The sequence below is a fragment of the Oncorhynchus mykiss genome, chromosome 11, assembly GCF_013265735.2.
Source record: "Oncorhynchus mykiss isolate Arlee chromosome 11, USDA_OmykA_1.1, whole genome shotgun sequence".
Taxonomy (NCBI): Eukaryota; Metazoa; Chordata; class Actinopteri; order Salmoniformes; family Salmonidae; genus Oncorhynchus; species Oncorhynchus mykiss.
In genome coordinates, this window is record NC_048575.1 from 49,360,603 (window position 1) to 49,374,852 (window position 14,250).

Genomic DNA, 14,250 nt, shown 5'->3' on the forward strand with positions numbered 1-14,250 from the left:
GTGAGAGGGGGAAAGGTTCAGGCAATAGCTATGTGTTTGCCAAGGACTGGTTGAGCTCCCTGAATGGAAGTTGGCAGTACCTCTGGCTAAATCGGTAAGATTGAATTTATTTGTCGTTTTTCTCCAATCTTGGTAGAGTGAAGTTCGTGCATTTTGTAGCAGCATCATTGAGTGGCATATTGGTTTACTCATCTCCAGGCATTTCATCAGGCATTGTATTGTCTGTCTCACTGTATTGTTGGGGGCATTATAGTTGGCCTACATTTTCTGAAAACGCATTTTGAGACGTTCCTTATGTGCACAATGGCCATTTATCTCCAAGAGAATCTGCATACAGATTAGTTTGTTCTATGGATAACTTGCACATTCTCTGCATACAAAATAAATATTGTCCAATGTCTTAAATATTTCGGGCATCACAGACACATTGGCCATTGAAAGAATTTAATCAGGCCTACTTTTTCTCATCTTTCAATAAAGACACCAGACAACTGAGCAGAAATATCATATTGATAATACACACTGGAAATGAGTCAGCATTTTCATATTGGCATCTCATTCCTTTTTCAGTGCCTAAGGAATCTGAGACAGGCCATTTCCAAGTATGATTGGAAATAAAACATTTAAAATAAACTACAAGGTTGTGCTTTTAGACTGTTCCCAACACAATAATGGATCAATTGAAGTCCGCGACGGTAATGATGTGAAAATGTCAACATCCCTTTTGATATTTTCTTCCACTTGATCGTCATACACATACTACAAGATGCTTTGTCGTGCTATTACCCAAATAAAGAGTTACCGGTGTAACTGAATGAGCTACAGGAGCCCAAGGTCTTTCTGCCCTCTTTGTATTCTGTCTCTGTACTATTTGAGAGTGTACTGTATGTAGACAATGAATAGAAGCCACATGTTTAGAGCTTTTTCCTGCAGCTCACACAGGACAGCCACTTGACCGCTCATGTGAAAGCTGGGTCGAGTCATGTGCCTGCTCTGCTCTGATCGGCTTTTAATGACTCGAGTTGTGACGGTCTACGAAGCCCCTGTGATCATGAACCCCCTGACTGGGGATTTCAGCTGTGTGTTAGGCCAATATTTGCCTCTTTGTTCAATCCTTTTAGGGCACTTTGTAGTATATCAAATTTATTTTATATAGCCCTTCGTACATCAGCTGATATCTCAAAGTGCTGTACAGAAACCCAGCCTAAAACCCCAAACAGCAAGCAATGCAGGTGAAGAAGCACGGTGGCTAGGAAAAACTCCCTAGAAAAACTCCCTACTACTTTCATACTACATTGTATAGTATACTGGCTATATTTACAGTACTATACAATGAAATTACAATAGCCTATATATGTATGACAGTTTCAAAGTATATTAGTTAAGGGCACGAATCAAGCCATTAATGTCTTCTGGGAGACCTGTATTCAATTTTCTGAATTCCTGGCAATGTAATAGTAATTCCGCTGTATTCATTGTTGCTGTATTAATTGTAAGTGTGGTGAATGTACCACCATTCACAGTAATGTCTGCAATGTCATATTTGCAAGTAAGATATGACTATAATAGCCTACAGTACTTTGGTTTCATATTTTAGGGCAGGTTTGGCACGAGGCTGCACAATGACGACTGATTGGGATTACGACTACCTGATCAAGCTCTTGTCATTAGGGGACTCTGGAGTGGGGAAGACCACTTTCCTCTACAGGTACACCGACAACAAGTTCAACCGCAAGTTCACCACCACAGTGGGAATAGACTTCAGGGAAAAGAGAGTGGTGAGTCGTGCTGCTTTACTTGTGTGCAGCCCATGACATTCCTTTCAAACACATCATTCATGTTCAGTCATCCTTGCTCCACACCAGCTTCCAATGATAATGTGGTTATACAAATCCAAATGTTGAATGTTGGATGGAATAGTAGGGGATCAACTCACAATAAAAAATAGAACATTTGTTGAAAACATATTCCAGAGCCAAAGAGCATGCCTTTGGTCCCAGCTCTTGAGATGACACTTATTCTACAACTGTCTTGTGTCTCCAGACGTATTTGGGGACTGGCTCTAATGGAACGACAGAGAAGACTTTTAAAGTGCATCTACAGCTCTGGGACACAGCAGGGCAAGAGAGGTAGGCCACAACAAGCAGACAGTACATGTGATATCTGAACTGTCCTGCTCTGCAAGTCTGTCACATTTCACGGTGTTTGCTGTTTTTCTAGGAGTATACTGTATTTAGAAATTCAAAGGCAATTTTGTATCATTGTTAGATGAGCATTTTCAATGGTATAATCCATATCCATAACGTTACCAGTGTTCGAACATTGTTGTAATTGTATAAATTCCAGGTTCAGAAGTCTCACTACAGCCTTCTTCAGAGACGCAATGGGCTTCCTTCTTATGTTTGATCTGACCAATCAGCAGAGTTTTCTGAATGTCAGGAACTGGATGAGTATGTCTCAGCACACGTATCTTCCAAAGCACTTAGATCAATGTCAGCCTATAGTCAGTTTGAATCATCCATTTAGTAGAGCATGTAAGTACAGTACCACATTGATAGTGTATTTTACGTTGTATTTGGCATTATAGTAAATTATCTCAATCTAGCAGGGTAGGTTACTGTTTGTGATTCAAATACTAACTTACATATCCATCAATAACTGGAATTTGATTACCTCTTGTTGTGATTGTTCAGGTCAGCTACAGGCAAATGCCTATTGTGACAGTCCAGACATAGTCTTAGTTGGCACCAAAGCAGACCTCAAAGACCTGAGAGATGTACAAGGAAAACAAGCCAGGGACCTGGCGGACAGATATTGGTAAGTGAGATGGATACCTGCTTGCTCAGGACAAAGTTCTGCTACCTCTGCGAAATGTGATCTGACCATTGGCACGGCTCTCTTCTCCAGCGAACCTCCATGAACTGAGGGTGTTTGAGTTCATAGTTTTAGCACAACTGTAAAGCATTCGTACCAATCTAGAGCGAATGCCCCAAACAGAAGGAGTACTATTGTACTTGAGTCAGTTAGCTACTACCATCCACTCTATAGAGCCTCTTCAGCATCTTTAAAGGCCCAGTGCAATCAAACACGTGATTTCCTGTGTTTTATATATATTTCCACACTGAGGTTAGAATAATACTGTGAAATTGTGAACATTATTATAATGACCTTTTAGTGTAAAAGCTGTTTGAAAATACTGGCTGAAATTTCAGCCTGTTTAGGTGGGATGGAGATTTGGCCTGCCTTTTTAATTCACCAGGTGGTAAATTGAGTTAATAGACCAATAAGAAAGAGAGTTCCAAACCTCTCTGCCAATAACGGCTAGTGAAATTTCCCCCCCTCCCCACTCATACAACTCCCAGACAGTCTGAGAAATGTATCTTTGCTAAGAAGATATTTTTGCTTATTTCTGACCATTTAAATTAAAAACAATCACAGTAAGGTACTTGTTACCCAGAATTGATTTGATATTAAGATTACAAATGGCTGCATTAGACCTTTAAAATAAAAATGACCCTATTAGAAATAAATCACAATTCAACTGAACGTTGTGGCCTTCATCCATTCATTAATAATCACTATAATCAGTATAGTGTTCAGGTTAATAAGTCCCTCCCTTTCTCTCTAGTGTACCCTATTTTGAGACGAGTAGTGCCACAGGGGATGAGGTAGACCAGGCAGTGACCACTCTGCTGGACCTGGTGATGAGGCGCATGGAGCAGAACACAGAGGGGCCTGTGTCAGAGGCTGCCAATGGGAGCGCAGTCATTAACAAAGTGGCCGAAACCTCCACCAGCAGGAAGTGTGCCTGTTAGGATGTCAGCCACATTTCATGGACATGTGGTTGGCTGCATTCAGAATGAAGGACCATTCATTAAAATGTGTAACTATTGCATCATAGGAGTTTTATTATATTGGAGAAGTTCAATTATCCCATCCAGTATTTTAAGGATGTGTATTATCCTCTTCTGTAATAATGTGTGTTTATTTTTGGATTGATAACTTCTGCCCTGGCTATTTATTCCCAACCTGGTCAGCATTATCTTCAGTCTGTACTTGTGATGTATGTTATTGACCAGAAACAAGCAACATAACACACAATCCAGTTTTGTAACATTGTAAAATGATTAAACAGTAAATGAAAGCACCATGTGTAGATCTCAAGCCAATATTTGTAATATGACTAGGCTTTGTGTGATTCTAAATGGTTAAATACTAATCAAAAGTGTTTGAAGAAGAGTCGTATGTAAAAAGTATGTTTCTTTTTTATTTGACACATTGAGGCATCGATGGAAGGAAAATGCAGGCACATACATTTATAATTGACAATATATAATCCAAAACTGATTATGCAACAACTCATTCACAGTCATGGTTACATTTCTTATATATGAATGAGAAAATCTATTATTGTGTTACAAACATAGATAGCAAAGTGCATTACAGGATCCATGAGTTCTACTGTATACGACAAAGAGCACATTTGGTACTTAAGCTTGGTTATTACTGGAACATAATTGTCATGCACATTTAAGAAAGTATAGAAAATGTTTAGAGGTCATAAGTACTGACAGAAAAAAATATGAAATTGTATTAAAACCTACGTCTTAAGAAGAAATGCTGTCATTTTAAACACAATTAATGTTGGTTTTACCAATAATTGCCTTTTGACATGAAAATGGCTGGCTGCTTTGATGACTTATCAGTTTGTTCTTATCAAATAAATACATGCAAGCACAAACTGGGGTGATTTGCAATCCGGGATTCTGTTAGTACCATTCCTTTTGAACACAAACGCGTCTGCACACACATTGGACATTTTGCTCTAAGGAAATGTGGGGGAGCATACATTCTCTTCATTTATGTGAGTAGTACTGTAGTTTTCTTTGGAGATGATCAGTACATGGAAGCATTTAAAGGAGGACATTCATAGAGGCATTATAATTCAACAACAGAACCCATTAGACAAGACATAAAAGGCAAATATACCACACAACTACCCAAGTGTTTTCTATGTCAGGAAATCATTTGACAACACATCAAATAAAAAACATAAATTGAATGAAATATATTGTTGTACATTGGTTGCCATACTTAAGCCAACATTTTAAATCACATCACATTCGGATAAATGAGTATCTCTTGTTTAGTGGGCTTTCTTTGGTGTATTTACTTTTAAGAAATAAACATGAGTGAAAATATAAATCTAATTTAATCTAAAATCGAATCTACACGACCAGGGTATGGACTAAGAGTAAACTACTACCTAACAAATTAATGGCACATTTGTATCATATATTTGTGTCATAATAATGACAGACAGTATTATGATGGGAAAAAAACCCGCTCTGTTCTAAAATACTTCTGTGAGCATGACACCCATGGTCGATGTAATACTGACTAACTTGTCTTTTAAAAGTACCCATAATCTGGTTCATGAGCATAGTAAATCTGAACTCATAAGAAAAATGTTTTAAGGTAAATTCCTAAGATTTTCTACCCCTGCTCATAAGGGCAATCCCATATCTTGTGCATGGCATGTACACTATGACGAAACCCTCTGTCTAATAAATACAGCCAACTTGTGGTGTTTTCACCAACCTCACCTCCTTCCCAATGTGAGCATGTGCTGTGAGTCATCATGTGGCTATCATATGGTACCGTTTGAGCAAAGTCAATGTACAGACATCAATGGTTAAATCCTGAAAGCTACAGTACCAATCCATACCCAATCCTCTAACATAGTGGAGCTTGACTTGATACAGTATATGTTTCATGTAACACTTTGTTGAGGAGAGTAAATATAATCTAGAGATATAAAAATAAAGTTACATTAGTTCTTTAATTGTCAGAAAGGTAAAACAAATAATTTTGGTCCCAGTGGTTTGATAGGAATTTCTGCCTTAAAACAGCTTTCATACAATGTTTCTGGTGCTGTTTAAATTAGAATATCAGCACAAATAATTTGTTCGTTTCTTACATGCAGTGTCATTCAATAGTGTATCATGCTCTTTGTACAAGGTGCTACAATTATTCAACAAAACTTAATTTCTCTGGATGATGTCTCAAAGGTCAAAGTAAGGTCAAAGTAATGTATACACCGAGTGTACAAACCATTATGAATACCTTCTCTTTCCATGACATAGACTGAACAGGTGAAAGCTATGATCCTTTATGGATTTCACTTGTTAAATCCACTTCAATCAGATCAGTGTAGAGGAAGGGGGGAGACAGGTTAAAGAAAGACTTGAGACAGTATTAGGAAAGCGTTCTTAAAGTTTTCTACACACCGTGGATGTGGTGAAGACCCTGTGTTGATACATGGGTCATAACATGAGTTCTGTGTTCAGTGTTTGACTAAAACAAAAAAAATGCTGTTACGGTATGCACCCCACAACGTAAAGACTGGTTGATGAAATTCCTTCTCCCTTTAGCACCATGGTGTTCAATGGTATTTTGAAAATAGATAAGAGTTGAAGTCGTATGAAACTAAAAACAGAATTCTGACACTTTTTCTGAATGTTTTGCTCAATTCCTCAAGAACGATTCTTAAAGCGGGATGATAACAACAATATATATACTTTAAAGTGTACTGTAACTAAGCTCAGTCTATGGCTTGGTGTTGGAATGTAGATTATTCATTCGCAAATTTAAATATTACCAGAGCGATCACCAGAATCTCAGTAAAACAGTGGGACTGTGGCTATCGCTACAGTATCTTTATCTAAATAGGGCAGCAATTATATACATTAAGGGGCATTGTAAACAAATCTCACTGCAACAGTAGTTAGCAGTGCAGTGTGCTGGCTGGGCCCATTGGCTGTCTGCTGGCACCTGTGGTACTTCACTGTATGCTAAAAAGGGATGGAAAATAGACAGTGTCTCTGCTTGCACCGCAGTGGGAGCATTTGCATCTGATAAAAAAAACAAAAAAACATTCCTTCTCTTAAATCCTTCCCTGAGACTAAGCAGTGATATCAAAAGAACAATCAAATCCCTTTGAAATAAGGCTATAGCCTAATAATAATTATGCCCCCCACCTCACCCCTACATTCTGGAAAAAACTTTCGTTTGGAAATAGTGATTATTTTTCATAAAATGTACGTGTGTTGTATTGATCTATTTATCCCAATAATTATGATAGCAATGCAAATAATGTGATGTGAAATATTGTATGATAAGTACTATGATAGTGTGACATAATATATTAAGCATCATAATGACATCAACCAGTAATCAACATTTGAAATACTGTGCCATGTTCCTCGCAACCTAAAGTGTGAATTACATACCCTATGACGAAGCTGAAAGGCAAGATGCAGTGGTGGTATGATGGTGTGTTTCTGGAGTGAAAGAGTAATACATCTTACTACTAAATCATGCATTGTCTGCTTCGAGTCGCAAAATATGTTACGTGAGCGCAAGGTCAGCTGCTGTGTTGGAGCTCCACCAAATTAATTTCTTGACGCACTGTCACCAAGGCTGGAATGTCTAAGAACAGTGTGAAAGGCTCAGCTTGGTCACACCTTCTCCATGCATCTTGTAAAGCAGCTTAAACTCACTGGGCAGCTGGTGGGTCTCCTGCCACTTGGTGGTGAACTTGGTTCCTTTCTTGTCGTAGTAGTGGTAGGGCAGCTCCTTGCCTGTGTTGGGATCCCAGCCGAAGGGCCAGAAGCCATACAGATGGATCTCCTCACACATGGCCGAGGCCAGAGTGTACATGAGGATACCAGTGCTGAGTCGCTTCGGGGACAGGTTCTTGGTCTTCCAATATCTATGGGGGAAAAGTAAACACTTTTTGGACAATGAAGTGTTCGACAGATGGCAAAAAAGACAGTCAGAAAAAATCATACGGAATAAAGTTTTGAAGTGTCTGTCCTATATCTAAGCGATATAAGAAAGCTTAAGAAATATTTTAGCTTTTTTTTGGCACACAACTACCTCCATACTTCCATTCGTGTTACCTTCAGACAATTCCCATGACACTTGTGTGTGTCATAGAGCAAAACAGAAAGTCCCCCCTTTCCATAGTGGGGTCCTATTAGTTTTGTAAGCCAAACTGTTTGGACGCTACAGATGTTTTCATGAAAAGATCGATATTCGGTATGTCTCATGGGCTGACAAACACAGCTGTAGCTCGGCCACTTTCCGGATATGTCTAGCTTAAACTGACAAGATTTTGATTGAGTTTTTTATTATGTTACTTAGATAGACTCTTAAAAATAACCTAATTCGTTTTTTTGGTTAACTCAGCACTGGGTAAATATTGGACAGAACCCACGGTGGGTTATTTTGACCCAGCCAGTTGGTTTGCGTGAATAACCCAACATGTTGGGATGTTAGGATTACCCAAACATGGGTTAATTTAACCATCAGTTGGGTTTTATTCACTTTCATGATGGGTTGACCCAGCAGCAGGTCTTTTTTTTTAATGTAATCCTTATTCTTTTCAGAAGGTATGGCTTATTAAGGGTGTAGCTTTCAGATAGTTATTTTTGGTCACCCATGAGAGTAAATGTCATGCCTGTTCATTTGTTCTGTTCTATTGTATTACATGTTAAGATTGTACGGTGTAATTTTAAATGTTCCTTAAATATTTTTGGATATTAACATTATTATATACATATTGTAATAAAGTGGTAGCTATCTCAACACTGGAACTTACATAGGTTCTTCAAGATGGAATCCGCAGTAGTGGGAAACAGCGCCAGTGGCCACCCCACCACCAATGTTTTGTTTATTTACATTTTTAGATTGGAGGAGTGTTGCACAGCATGATAAAAAATCATATTGTGCTCTTCTATCTCGCATCCAATAAAAAAAAACGTATTTGCTGTTGTAATATCACAAACGAATGTGGCTGTTTCACCATGAAGGACTCCAGCTTTAAAGGTCCCATTCAGACATTTTTATCTCAATATCTAATCATTTCTAGGTGTCAGTTAAGTACCTTACTGTGATTGTTTTCAATAAAAAATAAAATACAAATAAAAGCTTCCTAGCAAAGACTCTAGCAAGAATTGTGCTAGGACTGTCTGGGAGTGGTCTGAGTTGGGAGCGTAAAACACAAAACTAGAGGTCAACCGTTTATAATTTTTCAACACCGATACCGATTATTGGGGGACCAAAAAAGCCTATACCGATTAATCGGACAATTTTTTATTTATTTATTTGTAATAATGACAATTACAACAATACTGAATGACCACTTATTTTAACTTAATATAATACATCAATAAAATCAATTTAGCCTCAAGTAAATAATGAAACATGTTCAATTTGGTTTAAATAATGCAAAAACAAAGTGTTGGAGAAGAAAGTAAAAGTGCAATATGTGCTATGTAAGAAAGCTAACGTTTCAGTTCCTTCCTCAGAACATGAGAACATATGAAAGCTGGTGGTTCCTTTTAACATGAGTCTTCAATATTCCCAGGTAAGAAGTTTTAGGCTGTAGTTATTATAGGAATTATAGGACTATTGCCCTCTATACCATTTGTATTTCATTAAACTTTGACTATAGGATGTTTTTATAGGCACTTTAGTATTGCCAGTGTAACAGTATAGCTTCCGTCCCTCTCCTCGCTCCTCTCTGGGCTCGAAACCAGCAACACAACAATAATTAGCGTGCGCTAACTAGCTAGCCATTTCACTTTGGTTACACGAGCCTCATCTCGGGAGTTGATAGGCTTGAAGTCATAAACAGCGCAATGCTTGACGCACAACGAAGAGCTGCTGGCAAAACGCACAAAAGTGCTGTTTGAATTAATGTTTATGGAGCCGATGTGAAATGGCTAGCTAGTTAGCGGTGGTGCGCGCCAGTGGCGTTTCAATCGGTGACGTCACTTGCTCTGAGACCTTGAAGTAGTGGTTCCCCTTGCTCTGCAAGGGACGCAGCTTTTGTGGAGCGATGGGTAACGATGCTTCGAGGGTGACTGTTGATGTGTGCAGAGCGTCCCTGGTTCGCGCCCAGGTCGGGGCGAGGGGACGGACGTAAAGTCTATACTGTTACATTTACGCAGCTGGTTCTGTCTACCACCGCTCAGTCAGATTATATGCAACGCAGGACACGCTAGATAATATCTAGTAATATCATCAACCATGTGTAGTTAACTAGTGATTATGATTGATTGTTTTTTATAAGATAAGTTTAATGCTAGCTAGCAACTTACCTTGGCTTACTGCATTCGCGTAACAGGCAGTCTCCTTGTGGAGTGCAACGAGAGAGAGGCAGGTCATTATTGCGTTGGACTAGTTAACTGTAAGGTTGCAAGATTGGATCCCCCGAGCTGACAAGGTGAAAATCTGTCGTTCTGCCTCTGAACAAGGCAGTTAACCCACCGTTCCTAGGCCGTCATTGAAAATAAGAATGTGTTCTTAACTGACTTGCCTAGTTAAATAAAGGTATATAAAAAATGTAATACAAAAATCGGCAAATCGGCGCCCAAAAATACAGATTTCCGATTGTTATGAAAACTTGAAATCGGCCCTAATTAATCGGCCATTCCAATTAATCGGTCGACCTCTACACAAAACTAGCTGTTATTGGCCGAAAGGTTTGTGACTCTCTTTCTTATTGGTCTATTAACTAATTTCCTGCCTGGTGATGTGACCAGGCAGGCCAAAACTCCATCCCACCAGGCGGTCTTGGCAAAGTGCTCTTTAAGGAACACAAAACCTCTGTAAGCCTTCTGTGAGCCTCATAAAAACTTCAAACTGCCAGTGTTCAACCTTAACATGCAGTAATAATACAACAGAACAGATTAACAGGAATAACATTTACTTTCACAGGTGGCTATCTGAAAGCCACGACCCTACTAAGCCACGCCTGCAGTCTATTTCAATAACCCAGCATCAATAACCCAGCATTAAAACCCAACCTTGCTCTTTTAAAAGAAAACAACCTAAGTGACCCAATGCCTACAACCCAGCAGTTGGGTCATTTTTGTGTGTACAGTATGTAGGAACAATGGTGTCTGAAAGTGAGAACAAAACCACCAATGACAGTTCTGATTCCCAGAACTCTGGCACAATAAACTCAGTCTCTCCATACTCACTTGTTGACATCCTGCATGATGTTTCCAGGCCAGGCCAGCTCGATTTTCAGCTGCCCCTTGTGCTCAACAAAGAAGTCCACCAGGGTCCGTGTGACGGTGGCCGAGGTGTGGAGGAAAAATGCAGGGATCCACAAAATGGCCCCCTCCAGCTTCTTCAGGTTGAGGAAGAAGTTGTTGCGGTCCTGGATGGTCAAAAGGTTGTTGTAGTACCTCTCCAGGATGCTGGGGTTAAAGGTGGTGAGGTTGGTCTTCCGGCCCACATCCTTGTAGTAGGAGTCGGTAGGGGCGAAGTTGCAGCGGAAGATAAAGTCGGCACTGTCGATCTCTGGCCCACAGTGACTGCCTGTCAGGATCCCACTGTTACCCACCACGGCACACACGTTGTAGTGCTTGTTCTGGATGGGTGAAGCATCAGGAAGCAGTGACTTCAGGTTGTTGCTTATAGAGAAGACATACTTGTGACTGGAGTAGTCAAAGTGCATCAGCTGGCCGACGCGCACACCATTCTTGGTGAGGGAGAAGTTGTTGGCCACATCAATGTAATGGAAGATCTCTTTCCTGAAAAGTTGTAAACAGATCAAAATATCAGCTCACAGCTGCTGTTTCAACTAAATGCAATGTTGCAATGTAGCCAACTGCAAACGACAAATAAACTGAAATGTTCTACTAAACACATAAACAGTATTCTGTTTAAACCGAATAATAATAATAATAATAATAATAATACCTTTGCTGATAAAAAGCTGTCCTATTGAATTTCCATTTGGAGGGTTTCCCTTGCAGCTCCTCGTTCAGAGCATTGGTTAACGGGATGAAGGATGGGTCCAGGAAATTCATGGCAAACTGTGACCTGAGAAGAAAAGGGTTTTCCTTAGTAAAGAGCTATTCATATTGTCAGCATGTCCAAGCCAACTCATAGCATGCATTCATGTGTGGACTTGTAACAGTATAGGCACAATAACATCTAGCAGCACCTTGGACTGTCAAGGGTGTGTATACTGGTGGCGAAATCAGATGCAGGAGAGCAGAGTTTTGTGAACAGGCGCACACTTTATTCAGGCTGGAGTGAACAAACAGACGGACGCAAACTGCGTCAAAACCTCCTGCAAAAAGGCAAAAGTGCAACGCGCGAAAAAACACTCACCAAAGCTAATGTACCAAATGAACATACGTGCAAAAGCACGGAACATGGAAACATAGCCTGGCGCGTCACAATAACCACATAACAATAAACAATATATATATATATATATATATATATATATATATATATATATATATATATATATATATATATATATATATATATATATACCATATATATTGTAGTATATTGGGGGGGCAAAAACCTACTGTCGATGATTCTACAGTTGAAATGTCATTAAACATCTAATGTAAGGCTAATTAATTGAGGCAGGGGTTTGCATTAGAGTTAGGCTACTTCCGCTTGCAGAGGAATTATTATTTATTTTGATTATTTATTCAGGCCCTGATTCCTCTAATACAGTTGGCCATATAATGCCATAGCATACAGAACAATGTAGACATAATCAATCATAAAGATTACGTTGGAAAAAAATGTACCGCAATGTACCGCGTGCGCCTTGTCAGAATGAAATAAATCACATATTATCAGACCATTTCAGGATTTTTACATGCGTCATATCAAAATAAAAAATGATGAGCTTCCAAATCTTGGTTTAGCTTACTCACCGAAATCCTGCGTGGAACATTATCCGTGGTCCTCCCATATTGTCATTTTTTGTGGAAGAGAAGATGCTGTCCTTTCTAATGGACACATAACTTATTAAGGATAAAATGAGAAGAGCAACCATCAATATGACCAGACCCAGAGCGTTTGCGATGCGGACCATCTTGGAGCGTTTTCATTCCTTGAAGAATAGCGATGGAAATGTGCCAGCCTTCATCACCTCGATTCTAGATGTTGATTTTGGCTATACATATTCGTATTATGACACAAAATAAACATGCTTTCCAATGTAAAATGGACGGCAAATATGCAATGTGGTTGAAATGGCAGTTAGCGATTTGTCTTCGTGCACTCACATCATCCCTGCTGCCTTGCCTTGCCTTCGCGCTGAACTGAATTCTCTCCAGGCAGCCAGATAAATACCATTAGGGCGATGCATCTGAAATTCACGTCAATGTATCAATCCAGCAAAATTCTCACCGGTCTCGGCTACGCAATCTCTCCCCATTAAATCATTCCACATATTCCGGTGCAAATGGAGAAGTGTTTGTTGAGCCCAGATGAAAATACGACTAAAAGTGTCATGACTGTATTACATCTCCTTGGTTTAGAGACGGGAGCAATAAACTTAATGTGTTATGCGTACCATCGAATATTACTTGCTGACTGTACAAAATACTGAATCACATAATATTTTGCAAATGTGGAAGCCTGATCAGCATCTGATTAAGGGATGTCCCTACGAATGCTAAAGTACATCTCATTAACAGTAGCATATCAGTTTAAAGGTCCAATGCAGCCGTTTCATTTACGATAACAAATCATTTCTGGGTAAAAAATTAAGTACTTTACTGTGATTGTTTTCAATTGAAATGGTCAAAAATAAACAAAAATAGCTTCTCAGCAAAGAGCAATTTCTCAAGCAATAATTTCCTACAACTGTCTGCGCATGGTCTGAGAGGGAAAGGGGGAAATAGCTGTTATTGCCAGAGAGGTTTGGAACTAATTTCTTATTGGTCTTTAACTAATTTTACTGCAGGCAGGCCAAAACTCCATGCACCAAAACAGGCTGACATTTTCAAACAGCTCTTACACTGAGAGGGCATTATCATGTTCACAGTATTATTCCAACTTCATGGTGTGGAAATATATACAGTGCATTCGGAACGTATTCAGACCCCTTGACTTTTTCCAAATGTTGTTACGATACAGCCTTATTGTAAAATAGTTTTTTTTAATGTCCTCATCAATCTACACGCAATACCCCATAATGAAAAAGCAAAAACAGGTTTTAATATGTTTTTCAAATATATACAAAATTAAAAACAGAAATACCTTATTTGCGTAAGCATTCAGACCCTTTGCTATGAATTTCGAAATTGAGCTCAGGTGCATCCTGTTTCCATTGATCATCCTTGAGATTACCACCAGTGGATTTGATTTGAGTCCACTGGAGGTAAATTCAATTGATTGGACATGATTTGG

At 39.1% G+C, this 14,250-nt stretch overlaps 2 protein-coding genes across 3 annotated transcripts; one reads left to right on the forward strand and one right to left on the reverse strand.

The window, feature by feature from the left end:
* Window position 1: 1 nt before the first annotated feature.
* LOC110535819 (ras-related protein Rab-27B) lies at window positions 2–4,737 on the forward strand. Of its 2 annotated transcripts, none has more exons than XM_021621132.2 (6): window positions 2–94; window positions 1,577–1,778; window positions 2,044–2,129; window positions 2,347–2,450; window positions 2,694–2,817; window positions 3,629–4,737. In XM_021621132.2, the coding sequence occupies exons 2-6, from the start codon at window positions 1,623–1,625 to the stop codon at window positions 3,813–3,815; spliced, it is 657 nt and encodes a 218-aa protein (XP_021476807.1). In that variant the 5' UTR covers window positions 2–94; window positions 1,577–1,622; the 3' UTR covers window positions 3,816–4,737. The 2 variants fall into 2 exon arrangements, with proteins under 2 accessions (XP_021476807.1, XP_021476806.1); XM_021621131.2 differs by having other exon boundaries at window positions 1,598–1,778.
* Window positions 4,248–13,574, reverse strand: LOC100135853 (sia-alpha-2,3-Gal-beta-1,4-GlcNAc-R:alpha 2,8-sialyltransferase). Its single transcript, XM_021621130.2, has 4 exons — window positions 12,768–13,574; window positions 11,782–11,904; window positions 11,055–11,612; window positions 4,248–7,774 (listed from the first exon to the last, which is right to left on the reverse strand). Exons 1-4 carry the CDS (start codon window positions 12,926–12,928, stop codon window positions 7,492–7,494), a joined length of 1,125 nt encoding a protein of 374 aa, XP_021476805.1. The 5' UTR covers window positions 12,929–13,574; the 3' UTR covers window positions 4,248–7,491.
* Window positions 13,575–14,250: the final 676 nt, after the last annotated feature.

Coding starts and splice junctions, on each gene's coding strand:
- LOC110535819 (XM_021621132.2), top strand. CDS start 1,623: ATGACGACTGATTGGGATTACGACTACCTGATCAAGCTCTTGTCATTA. Junction 2,451..2,693: donor GAATGTCAGGAACTGGATGA/GTATGTCTCAGC, acceptor GTGATTGTTCAG/GTCAGCTACAGGCAAATGCC. Junction 2,818..3,628: donor GACCTGGCGGACAGATATTG/GTAAGTGAGATG, acceptor CTTTCTCTCTAG/TGTACCCTATTTTGAGACGA.
- LOC100135853 (XM_021621130.2), bottom strand. CDS start 12,928: ATGGTCCGCATCGCAAACGCTCTGGGTCTGGTCATATTGATGGTTGCT. Junction 11,905..12,767: donor ATGTTCCACGCAGGATTTCG/GTGAGTAAGCTA, acceptor TTTTCTTCTCAG/GTCACAGTTTGCCATGAATT. Junction 7,775..11,054: donor ATCATGCAGGATGTCAACAA/GTGAGTATGGAG, acceptor TTTCCCCCATAG/ATATTGGAAGACCAAGAACC.